Source organism: Montipora foliosa, chromosome 11, assembly GCF_036669935.1.
Source record: "Montipora foliosa isolate CH-2021 chromosome 11, ASM3666993v2, whole genome shotgun sequence".
Taxonomy (NCBI): domain Eukaryota; kingdom Metazoa; phylum Cnidaria; class Anthozoa; order Scleractinia; family Acroporidae; genus Montipora; species Montipora foliosa.
In genome coordinates, this window is record NC_090879.1 from 28,911,773 (window position 1) to 28,935,046 (window position 23,274).

Here is a 23,274-nt window from a genome sequence, read left to right on the forward strand (position 1 = left end):
TTCTTGAAGATCTTGAAGCCTGTGTAACTGTTCTGAGCTGCACAGGAAGACTTGCTGGTAGAGCTGCAGCTCCTGGCGTAAAAGTAAGAACTAGACCTATAGAGCCAATAACTGTTACCCCCGTAGGGGTATTTGAAGCCCACGATATCCCCATATTGCACAGGAGTACCATCCACTGCATTCCTGAGAAGATCTGGAAGACGGCGTAAGAGTAGCTCAACCAATAGTTTCCTACGAAGTTAGTGGTTATCCTGATAAAGACAGAAAAAACAAAAACAAAACACACACACACACAGACACAAGCAAATAAAGATCTCGCTCGGTCACAGCCTTGGACAATGAAAGTCATAAACGGGGTGACTTAAGTAGCAGTATTTTCTCCAAATCGTATTTTTAACAGTTTCGTCAAACAAATGCTCAGAGGTCAGAGTTTATGGATATTAGTCCTTTTTTCCTTCCTTATCAAAATATTGCCACCAAAGTGGAAGGGGGACGAACCAGCTTATTAGAAGGGGGGAAAAGGCTTGTTTAACAACTTGACTTAGAAGGCAAGGTTTTTTTTTACATAATTTCTGGATTAGGAAGATTCGCTTTTGCCTGAAACCTAAAATCCATGACCAAAAAGAAGAACCCGCAAAAATACCAAATCCTCATCTAGGCTTTCAAGATTTCCAACAAAACTTCAAAAAAGGTCTAAAATTCCAAATGAAATGGATCGCAACTTTTCAACACTATTTGTACATGTATGGTCAAGCAACATAAAGCTTGTTGTCTTAGTTGTCCTATTTGTCAGGATTGGGTCCCCTCGCTGCACTTCACTTGCTATCACTAACTTCTAGTTAAGGTATTAATTTTTAGTCTTACGATGCAAAGCGACCGTCATGGTCAGCTGGTAGAAGCTGCGCATCTAAGCCGGAACTGGCCAGAGCTATAGCCTGTGGACATGATTGACACTGAATCACCGCTGTTGATTGGCTGACCGTCCATTTTATTCTTTGCTTGGATCTTGAACTTCATATGGCTTGAACAGGAGGACCAATAAGACGATGTCATGACCGTACCAGGGCAAGTAGTAAAGACACAATTGGAGGTGGAACAGTAGAGCCATTTTTTGTCATAAGAGCTAGACTTGGAAGCCGACCGCAAAGCAATGGTGTCACCGCTATTGATTAACGGGAATCGGTGTCCTTTAAAATGATTTATGAAAAAACAGACAAACAAACAAACGGTCAACAAAACCAAAGTAATTATTTCAGCTAATCGGTATTGATGCATAAAATCAATTAACCAATCCGAAATTGACACAACTACCCTGTACAAAATGATTCGTGGAGGAAAGGGCGCGAGATTCATTTGGCCAAACTTGAACATAAAGCGAAAAAGAAAAGAGCCTGGATAAACGATATCTTACATCTTTTCTTCTGTTGTACTACTCTATGTATGAAAAGTAGAAACCAAAACGAAAATTATGAAGTTTTTACCGTTAGATAAACCGTTCCAAATTTCCTCTCTAGGTTCCAAGAAGCGAATTTGAGCGTTACCAGTGAGGGTTAGTTCGTTGCTAGACAGGCTGACTGAAGCAGCATCCATATTCGCCGTCAAGAAGAACGCCACAAGGACGGTCAATTCGACAAACTTCATTTCCGCTGGAGAGAATGCTGGTGATATTTGTTTTAGCTTTGTACCGTATGAAAGCCACTTGCCAACTGATCAAGAGGACTCAAGTTTGTTTGTTGCGTTCACTGAAACCGAAGCCTGCCAGATCCGGTGAAAACCAATCAGAGGGTAGAACTGAAATAATACACAGCTATATCGACACAGTGCTTCTAGTTTTTCCGGAGTTGACACGTGTTTAAAAAAAAGCCTGTCGAAAATGGTCCGTTACATGTATTAAAACCGGTAAACTTGAAACCGTTGCATGCAGTTGAGAAGAGCTTGAAATAAATCGGTTCAAATTTTCTGTTGTAGATTAAATTAAACAAGTTGCGATTTCATTGCTTTGTACGGAACATTTGAGTCGCTGGATATGAAATGTTTCAGTTCTGCCCTCAGCCTCCCAGGCAAACGTTCTTTGGGTTTCGTCACGCGTTCCACCCCCACGAACGACGTTAGTGGGGGAGGAACGCGTGACGAAGCCCTAAGATCGTCTGCTTTGGAGGCTATTCTGCCCTTTGATTGGTTTTCATTATCTAGGTGGCCCTGTTTCAGTGAACGCACTGCAACACACTTGAGCAGTCTAGCTTGTTTTAAGCTTTCGCGCATGTTTTGGGGTTGTTTTGATGAATCATCGAGTAGTGTCCGTCAAGCAATTGAGGAATTAACTGCAATAGGAACACTATATTGAGGGCTTTCCTTTCCGTTTAGTGATTAAATTTAATTCCCTTAAGTTTCCTTTCGCCCTCTACGTCATCAGTGTTAATACTTTTGAGTTTTACATTTCTTGTGGACTTTGTCTTAGCTTAGTTTTTAGTTATCCCTCGAGTGTGTAGTGTGGAGCGTGTCAGCGCCTTTAATAATTTAGCTGAAACGTACCTTTGACTGTTTACTTTGCAGCACAAGCGGGAACGGATGTGTAAGTGAAACCTTTATGTTAGTCCTTTAAAGAAAGGCTTGAGAGTGTAGGATTTGGACTTAGTAAATTGCGTTTTCTTTTGGTTCATTTGCGGGTGTCACAAAAACTCAGACCACAATCAAAACTCACATCTCGGATCCCCGAAAACGTCAGACCCCGAAAAAACTCAGATCCGCGGGTGTTTCAAAAACTCAGACCTTGTTATTCTGCTTAATTTTCGCGATTTATATGGCATTATGTAGTCACTGATGACTACAATTGTAGCCTCGTTCTTTTCATAGTCAACAACTGAGGAAAGAGAGAAATTTAAGACGCTTTTGTACGCGAAATGGAATGAAATATATACGAAATACCGCAGATGTGTGTTGCGTGATAGTTGTCACGGTACAGTGACCGGATTTGTACAATTTGGCCATGACAACGTCATGCGATAGTGACTGAATATTCCTAAAACGAAAAATTAAGCGGCAATAGCTTGGAATACTGTCACATTCCCCGGTACGGCCCTCGCGCTCTGTCAACCTCGTTTCCAGGGTCTCTCTTCTCTGCCTCAACGAGGGAGGCAGAGAAAAGAGACCCTGAAAACGAGGTTGGCGCTCGGTTAGTAAGAGGTTAGTTTATTGCTTTCAAACCAGCACATGGGCATTTTGTCTGAGCATGCGCGAACGGAATCGAATTATTCGAGTTCGGCGCCATTGTTGTTTTGAACGCGCTGCCCGCGGGTTTTTAAACGGGCGATCTACACTTTGAAAATTATTTTGTCAAGAGAGATGAAAGATTGTAACAAAATTACACACTTTTCTATCACTATGGATATTCTTCGAGTTTTTTGGGCGTTCGGATGAGAATATTTTAATGATCAAATTGCGAACAAAACGAGATAAAGGCCCAAAGAAGTGGAGTTTGGCATTTGATTTACCGAAGTTCAAGATGTTCACACGAGAAGGCAAATGATGCAGGTTAGTTTGAAGATGTTGAAGCTTTATTGTAATGAATCATAGGGCTGCATATTGACACGATCCTCAGATACACCATCCTTTATGAGATGGAAATTTTGAATTTGAGCTGATTTTGCTTCAACTTTGAAGTAAGTTTTCATCATAATTCCGCCGGCCCCCAAGCTTTAAATTACTTCAAATAACATTGTGTCTTCTTCCTCTTTGCAGCCGCTTGGGACTCCAGGCTTTAAAAAATGCGCTGTTTGTAGGATTACAATGTTATTACAACAGCTTTTGACAAATTTTTATTTGGGAAGTTTTGATAGATTTTCCAAGTCGTGGATCACAAAAGTCTTCCGTCTTGCTGCTCTCCAAGTCTGTTGTTCAGAGCATTTAGTTGTCCATTTTTAACAAGGTTGTAGTGTCATTTCAATACACGATGACTTTTGCAATTTTTTTTCCTGTGCTTCAGTAGGTATTTTTGTAATTGCGTGTTTCATCTCCTAGAGCTAACTTAAGTCAAAAGTTCGGTTAAACTACCCTTTTTCGCCGGCCCCCAAGTCCGAGAACACTTTTAGTGCATCGTTTGTTTATTTGTCCTCCGCTTCATCTGGTTTATTTATTCCGAAAAAATGCGTGCTCTTTTTTGTAGCAAGGCAAACTACTACCGTTTACTGTCGAAGATTGCACATTTGGAGCTTGTCCATGTAGTTTTCGAACCGGATGGCGTAAGCTCTGTTATCGTGTTTATTTCATTAGCATGCTGTTACCTAGCAGACTAGCATTAGAAGCTCGTCGGTTTTTTTTTTCTACGTGCAGCAATTGAATTTACCTCAGCAAGTGTTCTTAGACGAGCGATTTAAGAAATAAGTGAGAATGCTCATTCAAAAAGATTTGGTTGTAATTCTGGAGACGAGCTCTGTAGGGCAGAACAGACATTTCGCTTTTAGTGTGTATCCCTTAGCCTGTAGAGGAATGCCAATCACGATTTCTTTAGATGTATGTGTTAGTTATACATTTGTACAAAAAAAATGTTAGGAAAACACCTTTTACTTGCCAAAATCCCGTTGTACCGTCTAGAATAAGTGAAACATGCACTTGATTATCTCCAAGACCTGTCACTATATTTTGATCATCTTCTCAACAATCATTATTCACAAATAATATGTTACACATCAGATTTGTCATGTACTGGCTCTTCCAACAATCCATATACTGTAGTATAAAAATCAATCAATGTTCACCACAATTCACGGGTAAAGGAAGATACAAAATTATGTTGAAAACTAGATGAACAATAATACTTTCAAATTTGCAATGAGAGTAAGCAAGGGAGTTCATCTACATATTACCTTGAATGTTATTTGTACCCAAAAAATGTTGAATTAATTCTGGTGCAGTGTAGCAAATCTTTATGAGCATTTACAATGTATGTAAAAACCAAGATAGTGTGAGGAAGAGGGAGAGAATGGTTTACTTAAGTTGAAAGAAATGAAACCCTATATTATTGATGTTTACTTCAGACCTAAAATGGCCATGTTTGATCCTTGCAGTTGTGCCCCCCACTCATGCATAACCATTCCTGCAAGATATCTGATGAAGTTACTGATGTTTCCAGAAGAGCTGATTGCAATAAGGTCACCTTGTAGCCCATGCTTGTGGCTTTCAAAGAGGCTAATGGTTGTATGCATTAGAAGCTTGTCTCTTTGTGCTTTGTAGTGACATCTGTTCAGACATGTATTCTGAGCCATGATCAGAAGTACTCTGCATAAATGGGCAAATTGCTTATGTGAAACAGCCGTATTTGAAGCTCTTGAAGTTCTGGATTATGATTGGAATCTTAAACACTAACTAATTTGTTTGCAGTAAATTTAACAGATGTGCTGAATTCATGTGGCTCATACAAATGGGATTCTTTGTTGCTTATAAATTCAATGTACAGTTAAGATTTCACTAGTTGGAGTTACATCCATCCTACATAATAAAATGTTACATGTCATAGTCTCAGTAAGGTGACCAGCAAGTTGATATGAAGAAAAACACTCGTGATCATTACGTTTTGGATATCCATTTATTGTGAATACAGTTTTTGACCATTTCCTCATATCTTATACATGTACAGTACTTCCGAAGGACTAACAAACTAAATTATATTTTAGTTCTATACTTGTAAAAGTTTAAAAAGCTTGGGGCTTGATATTAAAAAAGGAATACTCTTTGGTGTGTCACTCTTAACATCGCTTTGTTCCCTGGGCCTGGTCTAGTCAGAACTTACTAATTTCCTGTTGTCATTTTGTAATCAATTTTCAACTTGAATAGTCTGATTCTTTGGAAATGAACACAGAGAAGGATCATTCCTACAGATTGAGACAGTTGTACAAGGTTCAAGGTGGCAGCTTGTTCAATTACAACATGGGAATCATAGACCTTGCTATGCCCTTAGACAGTGGTTATTTATTTCAGGTCCTCAGATTTAGTTCCCTAGGGATTTGGGATGTGCTTAAACTCAAAATCTTAACCAGCTATCTTGCTCTAGGTCCCTGAAGCTAACACCATGTAAGCTAAGTAATTTTCAAATGGGAGGTGCTCCATGCAATACACGAAACCAAGACTTAACATGACTTACTCTCTGTCGGAAGCTTCAAACGTTCCACAATTTCTAAACATTTTTCCCGTGGTAACATTACCAACTCCCTATTTTCTGGCTGTTTACTCAGACCATAATTTGGTCAAAGCTGCTGTTTTTGGCCCGTTGTTCACGCTTGTTCGCGTTCATGCCAACAAACTTGAAACCAAAAAAGGCAAGTTACCGTAAACTTTGGGTGTGAACATTTATTTTCATAATGTAGCTGAAATTCTTGATATTTTAACACATTTCAAACAAGAATGCCCAACAGAGCGAAAAAAAGAGAACAGTGAGAGGTAAACACGTAGGTTGGAATCAAAACTAACGCGGTAAAATGTCTGTCTAGTCAGCTTATGTGTGTTTGAAGAGCCCTTCGAATTATCCAACTTTCGCAAGATTACTGACTACGTGAGAGTTCCACACCAAAACAACTTGTTGTCCCTTATTATTCGAAAGTACTTTGCTGTGACTTTTTGCCATAAACAGCCCAACCGTTTCTCGATCTTTTGACACCGTCTACACGTAAGGCAAGGAAGATAAACTACACAGATAACGACACGAACTCGAAACTTTTCGCCAGGTAGACCGCCATTATTTTGGTTTCTGCTTATGGCGGGCCAGCGGATACGCTCATAAGAGATCTCAAAGTCGCGCACGCGCAGACAGAATGCCTCTGTGCTTTTCAAACCTCAACAACGATTCCAGCATGTGAGCAAGGGCACAATGCTGCGCGCGCAATTTGATAGGGGTATAACGTTAAGGATCCTGGGGTTGAGAACAGACGGTTGTCTCCCTCTCAGCCATTCGTGACGACAGGCAACATTTCGTACTAGGTACACTGGAAGAAAGTGCAGCCTTACAAATATTTGACCTTTTCATATCATCATTATATCATATTTAATCTCTTTTTCTTTAAAGGAGATCGTTGCGTGACGAGAGCTTCCTTGTTATCCAGAAACTAAAGAAACCTTTCTATCATTCTTCTGTACAATTAACTGCATGATTCGAAGATGAGCTAAAACAATTTACGCCAGTGGACACATTTCTGCCTGGAAGTCTTAGCCAGGAAAAAATCTGAGCTTTTTCAGTCAACCAGGAACAATGTTTTTCATATTTCAGTGAGCCATACACGGTTAGAGTCAGAGCCCAGCCAGCGGCTTTTTTGTGGAGTGGTTTCGTTGGGTAGTCCTGCGGTTTCAATACCTTACTTATCTGATCCACTTGACAATTGCTTAACTTGTTTATGTGTTGGATACCGTAGGGTAACCAAAAAGAAAATGAGGCCCGGGGAATTTTAGTGACAGGATTGTGGTGTATTTAACAGGACATGCTGAAATTTCAAAGAAACTAATACCATTCGTGTCATCTTTAAGCAGTTCCTACAAGCCAAAGGATTACGGTTTTGTCAAATTGATAGCTGTAGAATAGGTGGATTGAATGAGGTGTTGTCTGTCTTTTCGATAACTGCTAAGTTTGGTCCATTTTCTTCGAGTTATCATCTGTTGTTCCCTTTTGTTAATTGTTTCGACTCAGTTAGATCGATCCTTATTTCCTGAAAGGCTGTTTTTCTTTCAAGAAATGTTTGACCCTGTTGTAAAAAATCATCTTCTAAATAACAAAGTCTTTTGTCTTTACGTGGCCTTTCAATTCCTCTATTTTTCTGTAGAAATGGATTTCATTTACGCAGTTGCGTTATAAATTATTCTGAGCAACTTGAGATAGGAATTTCAAGATCAAGTTCTGGTGAGTATACAGAAAAGTATTGAGAAATAGGAAGTGTCTGTGAGTAGTGTTGTGTAGAGGGGAGGGACATAAGGGGGCTTAGATGTGTGAAAGAGGGTTGGGGTAGGATAGAGGTACTGGAGAGGACCAGAGTAGGTCAGTAGGAGAGAGGAAAAGATGTCTAGTTCTTTTTAGACCCCCTAAAAAACCCAAGACCCCTGTTTTTTTTTTAACTAAACCCCCCCCCCCCCCAAAAAAAAAAAAAAAATCCCTTTTTTATACAGTTGATAAAAATAAAACCAGTTTAAAAAATTTAAATTGGTTTGAAAAAAAAATGAACCGGTTTAAAAACAATTCAAACCAAGAACAAAATTAAACCACAACATATACACTCTGCAGTCTAATGCGATTGGAGTCATCTAATCTATGAACCAAAAGATCGTAAGTTGGAATATCACTTTTGGCACCTCAACCGTTGACAAGTCTTCTTTTTTAAAAAAGCAAAAGTCAACGTAAAATACATCGAAGTAAATTAACACAATCAAAAAAACAAATAACTGTTGGAAAATCTTACTCATGCGTCGGAATATGGGGACCAGAAGGAAAACATCCTTCGAGCAAGATATTGTTTGTTTTTCCATGGTAAACAAACAATGCCAGAAGTCAGTTATTCACAGTCTTCGGAACGTTTAGCCATCCTACCAGAAGCGCAAAATCTTTGACGTCATGTGATAATGCTCTATTGTGTGAACACGAAAGATGTAAGTGATCTAAATAGTGGTCCCTTAGGGATACTTTCTGAAATTATCTTTATTATAGCATTATTTGCGAAATGATGACATGTTTTATGCTGTCAAGAGAAATTAAACTTTCTGTTTGTCTTTCCAGAGTTTGGCCCCTATTTTAAGTCGCCCGAAAAGACGAAGAAAAATATCTTTGTCTCCCGTCCCTTTAAAGCATATTCATATTGACGCGGATTGGCTAAGGGTGACCTAACAATACAAACACAAAGAGGGAGATGGTAGAGAAGAATATTGGGAGGGGGGGGGGGGGGGAATCGGTTCAATGGACCAGTAAGTTCGTTGACTGGTTAAGTTCACTGCAGTCTCAATGGAAAAAAATTGTAGATGGCAATTTTGATCCACCAGTTTTCCTTGAACCTCCAGACAGCTGGGAGGATACGTTCTTTTGAGAAATAGCATATAAACGAGGAGAAACAAATGACGCTGGTGAAAAGAGGGGTTAGTGAGGATAAAATCGATGTTCACATCTGGCAAATGTCATGCCCAAAATAAGCGACATCTAGCTTTTGCAAGATGTTTTGAATTCCCGAGAGACAGAGGGCAATATGAAAACTGCTAACATCTCGCAAAAGTTATTGACTGCCTACAAAGTGATTGGCTTAAGCAAAGACGAAGCCAATCGATGCTCACAAACTTTTTTTCAAAACCGTTTTGAACTTGCTTATGTGTAACGTGCTGTAAGCTACAATGTAATGAACGGCTCTTTGGGACATTTCACAAGAAGCCATATTCTTCCTGTTGAGGAACTGAAAGAAGTCATTGCGCACTACTTGTACTCGGTTTTGTTCAGTTGCAATGAATTGCTCATGCTGTTGTAAGGTTGAAAATAACTGTAAAAAGATTGATTTATAACGGAATTTAAGGGTTCATGTGCAGTACATGTTTAATTAAAGCGTGTTGCATCATAATGTGATCCTACCTCGTTAATACCACCAAGCCGTTAATACGACCAATTTTCCATTGCCCGAAGGTGGTCGAATTAAAGCAGTACTATGATTAAAAAAAAAACAATTTTTTTTCCTTCAGATTTTGAAAGTGCGTTTGCTTAACACCTGCTTGACAAAATTTTGAGCTTTTATTTTTATCCAAAGGCTGTTTACTTTGAGTGTAAGTTTTGGATTTCACGGTCCTCCATTACTCACGTTCCAAAATGACCCAAGGGACCTCAGAGGTTTGGATGTAGGGAAAAGTGGCGTCATTCACTCAAAAGCTTGAAATTTCAGCGTGTAAACGCAGTTTATTATGCATGCCAAACACGAGTTTAAAGATCTGAAAGCCCGAAACTCCCTTGCTATATTTTAATTCAGTCGCGTACAAACGCATTGCATTCTTAAACAGGTGAATATTTGTCGTCATTTTCTCCTCGCGGTCCAGCTCTCTCTTGTCTCCCTCGCAGCCGTTTTTAGTCTCGTCACGCAACGCTACTCTCGTGTCGAGACTAAAAACGGCTGCGAGTGAGACTACGCTTCAGGTGATGCGTAAACTAAGGAATATTTCAACACGAGTGCCTTCACCTTCCTCAAGTGAACTTATGTTAGCTGCTTTTAGCCCTAGCTCCTTCAAATGGGACACTTGGTCCTCCATAAGGCTTATCAACAACGATGATATGACCAGGATCTTGTGAGGTCAGATTAAACACGAGTGGTAGTGTTTGATACAGGAGAGATTTCCCGAAACCAGTAGGAAGATTGACAAAAATATATCCTTTTCTTTCCTCAAATATTTTCCTAATTCCAGTTTTTTGCTGCGCATTTAAACAAGGAATTCTAAATGTATTACTAACAACATCAAACGCTTCTTCAAAGGTCGCCATTTTGAAAGCTTTGAACTCCAAGATGAAACAAAAAATATGATTGGTTAGATTACTTTGGCGCGCAGAGTTCTCGACATTTGTAACCCGAATGGTGATTGGTTGAAGTGGCAGAAAGGAATGTTGTTCGAATGTGAGCAGCCGTTTGTGGGGAGGAGCCGGCGTTGGTTGACGAGACTAAAAACGGCTGCGAGGGAGACTAAGCTCTCTCAATAGGGACCTTCAGATTCTAGGACGAGGACGAGAACAAGTACAAGTTTTGACTGTTTGTTTTTAGCGAAAATACTAAGAAGATTTATAGCCCGTAAGATTAATCTTACTCTTTGTTAGCAGTATAGGTTTCTCAGTTATTCTTATTGCTGTTACCTGGGCCTTTTTGCTGATCGAAAAATGCCAAAACTGCTGCCGTGTTGTTGACTTGTTTTGACACGACGACATTTTTGCAAAACCTCGTACTAAAATGACGCCGGTAACACGTTTTTCCCGCCAAAATGACGCTGGTTTGCGCGCGCTCAATGTTTTTCTACGAGAAAATTTGGTACTCGTAGTCGTTCTCGTCCTAGAATCTGAAGGTCCCTAATATCTTAATGATGGCGGACCATTGAAATTAAGGCTTACATTACCAGAAATTCAAGACAAAATGGCGGACGCCCAGACTCGACCCAGACCTTCCGCTCTCTAAGAATGGCCGCCGATCGTTAAAGAGAACTGTATGGAGAAAATTGAAGAAGTGGAAATTTCAGATCTAAAGTGGCATACGCGACATTTGCCGACCTCTAAATGTAAAGTGTACGTACCATATCATTATTTACGGTAGTTTTGGTCTCTCGAAAGTTCGCCAACGTGCCGCAAACAACACATTTTACGAACGGCTGTTACAGTTCCTTGAGCTCTCTAATTCTTTCAAAAAAGCTCAGAGGTGCCTACCTTCCCTCCACATTTTAGAACATTTCGTTGATGTGAATCCTTGGTGCCGACCTCTCTAATCGTCGATCGATGTTCAAACTTTAAAACGTGATAAAAATCAGCCTTTATCCATTCCCCAAATTGCGATAAAAGATGTAAAAATACATCCATTTCTGCGATAAAAGCGGTACAAAACGCACCACTGCGCTTATTATTCCTTGTGAAAAGTAGGGTTTCTGTCTCCAGTTTGTTTTGATCGCCATCTTTACAGGTGAGTACTTCATATATGATTATTATACAGAATATCGCTGACTAAGTGTACTGTGGGCCCTGATTTTTGAAAATTATTTTTACTCTGCCAAGTCACACGCCAATCTCGACCCCAGAGCTCTTCTCTTGACCGAGGGAGAGAAGACCCGAGGCTCTGGTGACGAGAATGAGTCACACGCATGAAACGAAGTTGTTTCTTCTCTCTAAAATCGTCATTCGAACAGGAGCCCAGACTCTAGTTCTCCCTTGACAACCGACAGAGCGCAAAAACCGCTGATTGGCTAGAGAATAATAACACAAAATGGCTTTTATCGCGTAACTGCGCCTGCGCAAACTCTAAAGATTCGAAGTGATCGAGACAGTAGTGATCGATCGAAGTGGAGAATATCACTTTAGCATTTGTCAAATTTTGTGGAAAGTTAGACGACTCATACCCTGGGTGCCAGAGGAATTTTTTTTCAAGGTCGGAGAGAACACTCAGCGATTCCGAATCAACGGTCGAGGACACACTATTGATTACTTCGCAAGTCTGCATGTCAAGTAGCAATGCGTCCTCTTGTATCATTTTGTTGGTTTTGGCTACTGTGAATTTTCTTGACATGGGGTGTTGGTCTGCCCCCAGATTATTTAAAAATCTTACAGAAACCAGCGAACTGGCAACGAAATTCTTCTTTGTTCTCGGGAACTACAGGAGCAACTTGGTCTTGATGGACGAAAGGTTTTTGCTTTTGAAAATAAGTTTGGCTGGCCGTTGTACGTTATTGAGGACTGTAACGCGATCATACAATCTTTATATAATCGTCCACTGGGTTTCTTGCTGCAGATGAACTGTGAGTGAACTTCAGCCACAAAGTTGAATTTTCTTAACACCTGGGATTTACAATTTCCACGTCACGTAACCTTGACTGTTAAATGCCATCGATCTGTGCGAGGTTTTTGTTGCTGTTCCTCGCAAATATTTTTGCAGAAACCATTCCAGGAAATCTGCATCAAAGCGTCTTCCACTCAGTGTTTGGCAATATTGTCCTGATCAGCAGTGGAACAGCCCAGAAAAGTACATTACTGTAACAGAGTAACCATATTGTGTTAGATATAGAAATCCGCCAGAGGACTGGACACTGTATGCGACGTCATGTGACGTCAGAGAGAGAACCATGTGCTTTTGAAAAAGTTATGAAGCTAAACAGTTAAGTTAAAAACTGTGGAAATACACGTGGAATAATTCAACATTGTGTGGATTTCTTGTGTAACATTTTGGGGGCCTGTCCGCGAGAAATTGTGGAAGTAACTGGATGGTTTTATTAACTGTTTGGATGGTCGATTGATCACTGTGTACGAGGACTTGAGTGTATCGCCGCCATTACACCTCGATTTTGTGTTTCGATGGACAACGTTTTGTCGAGCAGGATGCAACGGGTTGTAGTTTAAGGGAACATGTGGTGTGGACGGCTGGTCATAAGATAGTGGGACGCGGATTCGAGAACAGGGAAGGTAGGAACGCTGTTTTATTGGATTTTATGTATGCTGGTTTGTGATCGTGTTGTTTATAAGTAAATGCGAAATGGCGGAAGAGAAACTGATTCTCCTGGATCGCAAAATTTTGTCGTTGGACTTGAGTAGGTTATGTGAATTTGCTCTTCATGCTAAAGTTGAAAAGTCGGCAGTAGAGGGCAAGAGGAAATTAAGTGTTATTCGGGCCATCAGACGAAAAATTGAGGATTCAGTTGAGGATTTGTGTGACGATGATCAAATTGAGTATGTCGATGGGTTAATCGCACATTTGGGCCCACCGCCACTCGAGGGAATGGAAGATAATTACGGCCAAGAAGAATTAGAAAACATAGGCGACCTAAAGAAACTCAAGGAAGAGCTGGGTACATTAGAGTATAAGCAGCAACAAGTCGTGGAAAAATTGGCAAAAATGCAGAAAGAAGAGCTTACTGACTCAGTGAAGGACGAAGGCACGATTAAGTTTCCGGTTAAAGGGGTTGAGCAAAGCATATTCCGCAGAGATTTTAAAGTACAAGGAGTGGTGGGCGACCCTGGCCAGAAGGATAAGCTGGGTTATCAAGCTCTAATATCCCAAATAGAATCAGGGCTTGCCAAGGGATACTCGGATAAGGAAGTAGTTAGTGCCGTAGTCCGTGCTATACAGCCAGGCCTGCAACTAAGAAGCTATCTAGAAAACATGACTGACCTAACCCTACCCAGGCTGCGTAAGATTCTTCGCTTCCATTTTCATGAGAAAAATGCCACAGAACTTTACCAGCTTCTAACAAACATTGCCCAGCTGCCCAATGAAGATCCACAGTCATTTTTGATGAGAGCACTCACGATTAGACAGAAGATAATTAGTGCTTCAAAAGAATCTGATAGTGGGGTTAAGTATGATGCTTCCTCGGTGCAAAGTTTGTTCCTGCATGCCTTGGAAACTGGTCTCGCTGATGAAACCATCCGTACAAAAATACGACCTCTCATTCAAAACCCAAAAGTCGCAGACGAAGACCTCATTGGAGCAATGAGCCTAGCCATATCGGCAGAAGCCGAGCGAAGTAATAAGTTCAGTCTTACTAACAGGGGAAAGTCTGCAAAGGTGTTCACCGTTGAAAGTGCAGTAGAACCAAACACAAGGAAAGAATTGCAGAAGGACTCACAAGTCCTAGCTACACTGAAGGCTGTACAAGCAGAGCTGGCCACAGTGAAATCGGAAGTTAAGACCCTCCGGGAAGTAGCAGGTAACCAGAAAGGAGACACTATGATACCTAGTCATCATGGTGGGGGTGGAGTGAAAGCTGGAACAAGACGACCAGGTTGCCAAGAGTGTAGAAGGAAGGGGGAAGGCGACCGATGTCCACATTGCTACCTCTGTGGTGGCTTGAACCATATTTCACGCTACTGTCAGACCAGGCTCAGAAGTTATCCGGGAAACGCAGCCAGGCTACCCCCGCGGGACAGGGAGTAGCCTCGCCAGAGAAAGAGAAGTCCCACCAGTGTAGTTGTTGCCTGAAGCCCGATTGCCACACACAGTTACTACAGTGTTCAAGGTGCCAGTCTGTTTGGTATTGTTCGGTGCGTTGCCAGAAGGCTCATTGGCCAAAGCATAAAGTGTTATGCAAAGCAATCAAGGAACTCTCTGAGAGAGAATCGTTTAAAGAAAAGGGGTTAGGAGATGCCCAAGACAGAGGTGTGTATGCTAGTCACATCTCTCCCAGGCAACAGGAACGTATAGTTAAGCTGGTGGGAAGAAAGTGTTTGGTAGATTGCTACCTGGATGACATGGCTACAAAAGTTTTATGGGACACAGGAGCCCAAGTGTCAATTGTTTCAGTAGATTTCCTGAAGAGCCAACTACCAACAGTCAAAATAAGGGATATTGAACACTTACTTGGTACAGATGGGTCCATAAGTTTGCAAGCAGCAAATGGGACGAATATCCCTTACTGTGGATGGGTAGAGATTGGTGTAAGGTTAACAAATGAAAATGAGACAGAAACTAGGGTTCCGTTCTTGGTGACAATGGAGAACATTGAGCAGCCCATCATTGGTTTTAATGTTATAGAATTAATGGTCAAGAATACTGAAGGCAAAGAAGATGATGCATTACTGGGAAGGATGTTAAGAAGCTTTAAAACGAGTAAAAGTGGTGACATACAAGCGTTGATAAGCCTAATACGTACTACCAATTCTGATGAACTTTGTCTAGTTAAATCTACAAAGAAGCCACACACTGTCCCTGCAGGGGAGACGGTTCACTTACCTTGTCGTGCTAATACTGGACCAATCTACCGTAAGACCCCCGTCATTTTTGAGCCAGATGAGTTGACAACCTGGCCTGCAGGATTGGCAGTCCACGAATCCCTTACCACTGTGAAGGAGGGTGATGCAACCATCTTATCAGTCGCAGTGACCAACAACACAAACCACGATATCACCCTGCCTGGGGCGCCTCCAGCTGGTCCGGTCAGTTACTCCTATTGAAGTCAGGTTTAAGGACCCTGAGACACCGACCCCATGCGAGGGACCGCCTTGTGAAAAAGATACACCGGCTGAACGGATTGTGAGTGACTTGCCATGGTTACCTGAAGTTGATTTGAGTGGACTGACGGTAAAACAAAAGGAGCAGGCAAGACAGTTGTTGATTGAAGAAGCGGATGCATTTGCAACGAACGATGATGATGTCGGCTGCATTCCCGAATTGGAGATGGATATTAGACTGACTAGTGACCAGCCAGTGCAGAAGAATTACATTTCCATACCCCGTCCACTCTACCCAGAAGTTAAAGGTTACGTTGAAGACTTGCTGAACCGAGGTTTCATCCGGAAGTCCAAATCGCCATTCTCAAGTAGTGTTGTCTGTGTTCGCAAGAAAGATGGCGGAATGAGGTTATGTATAGACTACAGAGAATTAAATAAGAAAACAGTGCCAGACCGGCATCCTATTCCTCGGATCCAGGAAGCGTTAGACAGTCTAGGAGGCAAGTCATGGTTTAGTGTTTTGGATCAGGGAAAAGCCTATCATCAGGGTTTCATCGGCGAGAAAAGTCAACCGTTAACTGCGTTTATTACACGAATGGGTGCGGATACCATTCGGACTCATGAATGCGCCTGCAAACTTTCAAAGATTTATGGAGAACTGTCTTGGCGAGCTGCGTGACGAGATGTGTATCCCCTACTTAGATGATGTAATTGTATTCTCAGAAACATTTTCGGAACATATTGAACATCTCCGTAAAGTTCTTCGTCGGTTGAGGAGTTATGGTGTGAAGCTTAAGCCTGGAAAGTGTGCATTGTTCAAACGGGAAGTGTCTTTCCTTGGAAGAATTATCTCTCAAGCAGGGTTTTCTTTAAGGTTTTAAGTAGCCGGAGTTTTTTGCAAAGTAGACGGTTGTGGGTTCGGAGGACCCACTCGATGGGCTTTAAATAGCCCATCGCTTCTAGGGGGGTCCGTGGGCATGCTCCCCCGGAAAATTTTTGAAAACTGAATGCCGGAAAATGCATTTCCTAGCATTTTGGGCCATGAAACTCAGACATTAGAGGGATGAATCAAGCTGCAATTATACTATGAAAACCATGTTACTCAAAGAAAGACGAAGCGACATTTCAATAATACAACACTATAAACAAAAAGTTGAGTGATATTTTTCGTATCTTTTTGGTGGTTTTGCTGGAGCTAACGAGCCTGGCAAGTATTGCCACTTGACAACTTGTAAGCATGGCACATACTTTGAAGGACTAGACCAGCAAAGGCTTCTGAGTGGTTGTTAAATAAAGAAGCTGATTGGAGGATACTAATTGGCCAATGGCGTAAAGGATGTTTCGATCCTGTTTAGGTGTGAAGATGACACACATTCGTTCCATTGTGTAATTAGCGGGAAAATATGCTTGCGGAACTTGGTTGTAGTAATTTCGAAAATTGAAAATCACTCGAGCGGTTTAAGAGTGATGTAGTTTTTTTTCCGAAGAGTTTAGGAGTTCCGTAAAGCAGTGAGAGTTGATCAAGAGTGACGTTGGATAAAGATCCGTTGTCATGTTGAAGCGTAGAGATGCCCTCGAGAGGACGAGCACTTACGCGGGCAAGTAGGATTTAACTCCGAGGAGCGTTACGTTCAAGTGTTTAAATAAAGTCTACGAGTCCTCAGCTTCTACGTTCGCTATAAATGATCAACTGAAAGGTTCGAAGTGGAAACGAAGGAGTGGTTAGTGAATGATCAGGGGCTAGTTTTGTTCCTCAATTGAGTTGTGGTAAGAGATGCGTGAACGCAGGCTGAGCGTGTTGCTAGCAGAACATCATATGTAAATTTCCTTCTGGATTGAGAACAAAGCTTTTGAAAGTGTTTCTTTGTTTACAAGTTTTTTTATGATTGCGGCGTGATTAAAGGAAGTTTTGCGCGGACTAAAACGTCCTTGAGTGATTTTTCCTTCCGGCAAGATACAATCGGTGGCTGTTTAAAGATATCGAAATCCAATATGGCGGACGACAAATCATATTGTTCCTACTTTCCCGCCACCGCAGCAAGATTTTTTCAAAACGAAAGTCTCAAGCATAACGTTTTTAAACTGCCCTTGAGTCAGAAGTCTTTTATGTGTTTTCAGAAAAGATAGGCACTGCAAATTTTTATTTGTATTGAGCCCAAGTAGTTTAGACCTCATAAACATCATCTCCTCTATATGTCTTGACTCTTCAAACAATGAAAGTAGCCGGCGAAACCTGACAGAGAAGCCGGCGAACTTCGTCGGCTGCCGGCTCTTATATACAACCCTGCTCAAGACGGGTACCGGATAGATCCCAAAGCTACAAATGCAGTGATTGCAATGAAGAATTTAAAACCGCGGACCGCTGGAGAAGTAAGAAGACTCATGGGTCTACTTGGGGTGTACCGCCGTCATATCAAAAACTTTGCACAAATAGCAAAACCCGTTTACGATCTCCTCAATCATGACCTGCTGGGGAAAAAGAATGCTACCTCAACCAGACAGAGCCCAGGGTTGCGTAGTGGACAGTTACCATCTTCGTCACCAGTGAAGTGGGAACCCAGGCACCAGTCTGCGTTGGCTACCCTAATAGGTAAAATAACTTCACCTCCTCTACTGGCATACCCAGATTATAATGCGCCATTCATTGTACACACCGATGCATCACAGGATGGCTTGGGAGCGGTCTTGTATCAGAAGCAGAACGGTTCTACCCGAGTAATTGCATATGCTTCTAGGACTCTGACCCCGGCTGAACGCAACTACCACATGCACTCTGGCAAATTGGAATTCTTAGCATTGAAATGGGCAGTGACAGAACAGTTCAGGGACTACCTCTATTACGCTCCTGACTTTGTAGTATACACCGACAACAATCCCTTGACTTATGTGTTAACATCTGCTAAGTTAAATGCTACAGGATTGCGGTGGGTTGGAGAGCTTGCAGACTTTAACTTTGAAATACGGTATCGACCAGGCAGGTTGAATGCTGATGCTGATAGCCTTTCCCGATTACCCCGTGACTTCCACACCTACATGGACAGTTGTACTGAGAAGTTAACTCCGGAAAGCTTGCATGCATCAATCTCTGCAGTCCAGACATTGTCAAATGGGGACTCAATTTGGCTGACAGCTCTGACTGATGAAGAAGAGGAACTCCATCTTGTCGACGCCCCGTCATTAGCATCTTGCAATCAAGTAAGAGTGGTGGATTTAGTGAAAGCACAGAAAGAAGACCCTCACATCGGACGCGTCCTTGAATTACTCAAAGCAAACCACAAACCGACAGTGAAGGAAAAGTACCAAGAATCACCTTTGGTTCGTAAGTTCCTGAACGAGTGGCACAAGTTTCATGTACACAGGAAGAGTGGGTTACTTTATCGTAACCAGCAGGTTGTTCTCCCATTGAAATTTCGTCGCACCGTTTACCGTGAACTCCATGAAGAAATGGGCCACCTTGGTGTTGAGAGAGTGCTAGCTCTGGCTCGAGAGAGATTTTATTGGCCACACATGAGGAGAGATGTAGAGAACTTTATCCATCACGTATGCCGATGTCTAAAACAGAGACGTCCAAATCTACCAACAAGAGAACCATTACAGCCAATTACAACAACGGCTCCTCTTCAAATGCTTTCCATCGACTTTGTGCACCTAGAGCGGAGCTCCGGAGGCTATGAATATATCCTGGTGGTGGTAGATCACTTTACCAAGTATGCGCAAGCGTACCCAACGAGGAATAAGACCGCTATTACCGCTGCAGACAAGATCTTCAATGATTTCATCCCACGCTTTGGGTTTCCTGAGAAAATCCATCATGACATGGGAGGCGAGTTTGAAAACCGTTTGTTCAAGAGGCTTGAGGAACTCTCTGGAGTAATGCACTCGAGGACTACTCCATACCATCCACAGGGCAATGGTTTGGTTGAGAGAATGAACCGTACGTTACTCAGTATGTTGCGAACCCTACCTGAAACTCACAAATCCAGCTGGAAAGACCATGTAAATAAACTAGTTCACGCATACAACTGCACTGTCCATGAGTCAACAGGTTATGCTCCATTTTTCCTTTTATTTGGTCGTAATCCTCGCCTGCCAATTGATGTAATGTTTGATCTCGAGGAGGAAACGGGAGCCAAATCACATGCTGAGTATGTTACCAAGTGGAAGTCTGCCATGCAAGAAGCTTACTCACTCGCGTCAAAATCTGCCATGAAAAGTGCCATGAGAGGGAAAAAGAATTATGACAAACGAGTAAGATCATCAGCGCTGCAAGTAGGAGATCGTGTCCTGGTACGCAACCTCACTCCTCGTGGTGGACCAGGAAAGCTCCGTGCGTTCTGGGAAGACCAAATTCATCTGGTCGTTGCAAGAAAGGGGGAGGGGAGCCCAGTATACGACGTAAGGCCAGAATCAAGTCAGGGACCTAGCCGTACTTTACATCGAAACCTCTTACTCCCTTGTGACTGGTTGCCAGGGAAACCCTGGGAGGACCTCCCTCCTGTAAAAAAGAGCAGAACACCGGCACCTTACTTTTGCGATGACACCCAACCACTGGTACACGAAGGGGACGGAAGTGACAGCGAAGACGATCTTCCAGAAATTTCATGCGGTAACCGCCCACTGCGACGTGATAGAAATGACCAAACACAGATACAGGTAGAGTCTACAAGGAAAGACGAACCACAACCAGATATCACCTATGTTCCTGCTGGTGAGGTGTCAAGTGAAACGGGAACAGAAGCTAACATTGCTGGTACCTCTAACGAAGCACCGTTGATGGAGGACCCTCAAGCAGATGGTGGAGAGATGGTCGAACAAGAGTATACTGGCAACCTAGGCCGGCCTCAGCGTCTGAGACAGGGCCCAAAGCGCCTTACTTATGACACTCCTGGGGAACCAACTTACGTGCAGCAGGTTCGTGCCAGTCCATTTGCAGAAATACAGCAGTGCGGGATACCTACACCGTCAACACCCTACATACCTGAACTGCCAGTGAACCAGTACTGTGTGCTACCACCAGCCTTGAACTACATAGTTCCACCGGTACCACCCATGATGTCCTGGAATGCGAACATGATAGTGCCTCATATGATGCCCCAGCCAGTATTACCACAGCTGCCACAATGGAGAGTGCCATACCAGTCATTCTAGTGCAGATAAACAGTTTTTCTTTTTTTGCCTATTACATTTTTGTACTTTAAAAAAAAAAACAACAAAAAAAACAAAACACGAGAATTTTCCTAAGTGTATTTAAACATTCGTTATGTGAATGCTGTGAAAACTGTCTTAAGATAGTCGTTGTACTACAGAATCGCGAACACCAGTATGGAGAGATTAATTAAGAGATTAAGTGGTCTGTAAGGAGCTGGGCCTGATCACCCCACTCCAGGATTTAAGAAGTAAGGAATATTCTGAATCAAAAGCTACTACTCTTGTAAAGAATTATTCTGTATTGCAAGTCAAATGTCATGGATGACATTCTTTTTTTAAGTTAGGGGGGAGTGTTAGATATAGAAATCCGCCAGAGGACTGGACACTGTATGCGACGTCATGTGACGTCAGAGAGAGAACCATGTGCTTTTGAAAAAGTTATGAAGCTAAACAGTTAAGTTAAAAACTGTGGAAATACACGTGGAATAATTCAACATTGTGTGGATTTCTTGTGTAACAATTGGTCAACGTTTTCACATTTATAAATGTAAGTTTGCAAAACGGCTACAAAAACACTTGTGCAGTAAAGCTTTGGAAGCATGCAAACACTTTAGGTACATTATATAATAATAATAATAATAATAATAATAATAATAATAATAATAATAATAATAATAATAATAATAATAGTAATAAGCCTTACAGCTTTAGTTTAATAGATGCGTATCCGACTAAAAATTAGTATGAACACATGAATTATTATAATTTCGCCGAAGGCAAGGTGAATATCGGTTAATAAAAACCGAGATGAAGTTGAGGTTTTTATTCACCAACATTCATAGAGTCTGAGGGAATATCGGAAACAATAATTTAAATTTGCCTGACAATAGAAGCAACTCAATTTCTTAGTAAATGATGCCATCATGCAAATCGCCTATTACATAGTTGATTATTTGAATAATACACATTTTCTTTAAAACAATTAATTTATTCATCCGTCACCTCAACAAAACAGCTCGTGGCTATTTTGAAAAAACGCTTAGGTGATTATCACGTAATAATAATCATCTCAATGACAACCAATCAGCGCAGAGAACTTTCAGTAATTATACTAATAAGCATATAATTCCTATAGCACAAGACAATAATGAACAATAATAATATTATAATTCCATGAGTGCATGTTGATATGAGATCAACCACTCAATCATATCCATTAATCATTGTTTTATTAAATTTTCATTTGATTCTTAACACTTGGACAAATTTAAAGCCAATCAGTTTCCAGCGTGGTAACACTTGACGCAATCAGTTTCCATATTATGTCATACTGTATAAGAGCTGTTAACTGAGAGTGAGTGAACCAATCAGAAAGCTAAAAACACAGTATTCGTGGTTCAAAATTTCATAATGTAAGGTATTATCTTTCCCGTTGTGCTTACACTGTCATTATTCACTTTCTGTGTAATGGTTATATCATTGTTTTTGTTTGTAGGAAGTGGTAGCCATACCTGATTTATGAAGAAACTGAAGTTGTGCAGTAGTACAGCAACCTACTTTTACTCTCTGCAGATTAGCTTCCTTGGTTCACGGAAAACCCTTTTCATTATTGTAAATACATTTTGGCATGGAAGATATTTTCAAACAGGTCTGGAGAATGTTCACCACCAAAATTTCCCATTTTGTCTGGATCATATAAGTTCTTTCCTCCTTTTGTTTAGTGGTTGACTAGTGACTTGTGAAATTGTATGGTGCACAAGAGAGCTAAATGCAGTGTCTCCTTTAGTTGTAAAACATATATTTAAAAAGGAACACAAATAATATTGTCATTGTTGTTGAGTAATGTTAGGATTTAGTACTGCCAGTGGTATTACAAGTGTCTCTTTTGAGTGGATTCCCCAATTTTCTGCTAACTTGACCCAAACAGATATATATAGGTGGAGAACAAATTCGGGAAAATGAAAGGAAAAAATACTAAACATACATCAGTTGATTATTACAATACACTATTTGTTTTGCCCAATATTATTTGCACTAGAAAGAAAATTAACGACCATAAGAATTTACTCTGTGATAAGGAAAAATTTGTTCTGACTAAAACCTATATTGGAAATTTAGGCATTTGGGGTGCTTTTTCACAGGGTTAAATGTGCATGGTATTAATTTTTATGTCAGTCCAATATTTTTCTTGAAAACTGTGTTGTCTCTATAACTTTGTCCTTTTTTGTGAAGCATGACATTTTCTTCTCTCAATTCAACATTTGATTTGTGTTGCTGATCTTGTTTTTCCAGCAAAAGTGTGTTATGTTGAATAATAATTATTTTTGTTATATAACTGTTTTTGCCCCCAGCAGCACATGCTCTCATTGGTTACTTCAAGGTCACATGACATCTAACAACAACACTTTTGCCGTTCAAAAGTCTCTGAGCAGGCAACAGTGCAAAATCTATGACGTCAGAGGGTAACAGTGCACTGTTGCCCGCAAATGTTGACCGACGACCCC

At 41.2% G+C, this 23,274-nt stretch overlaps 1 protein-coding gene across 2 annotated transcripts; it reads right to left on the reverse strand.

Moving 5' to 3' along the window:
- Nucleotides 1-56: 56 nt before the first annotated feature.
- LOC137975722 (uncharacterized) lies at nt 57-1,661 on the reverse strand. Of its 2 annotated transcripts, XM_068822890.1 has the most exons (3): nt 1,482-1,661; nt 865-1,187; nt 57-251 (listed from the first exon to the last, which is right to left on the reverse strand). In XM_068822890.1, exons 1-2 carry the CDS (start codon nt 1,639-1,641, stop codon nt 886-888), a joined length of 462 nt encoding a protein of 153 aa, XP_068678991.1. In that variant the 5' UTR covers nt 1,642-1,661; the 3' UTR covers nt 57-251; nt 865-885. The 2 variants fall into 2 exon arrangements, with proteins under 2 accessions (XP_068678991.1, XP_068678990.1); XM_068822889.1 differs by lacking the exon at nt 57-251 and having other exon boundaries at nt 365-1,187.
- Nucleotides 1,662-23,274: the final 21,613 nt, after the last annotated feature.

Excerpts from the sequence above, each read along its gene's own strand:
- LOC137975722 (XM_068822890.1), bottom strand. The coding sequence starts at position 1,641 with ATGAAGTTTGTCGAATTGACCGTCCTTGTGGCGTTCTTCTTGACGGCG. Across the intron at positions 1,188-1,481 it reads TTGGAACGGTTTATCTAACG|GACACCGATTCCCGTTAATC; the intron begins GTAAAAACTTCA and ends ATCATTTTAAAG.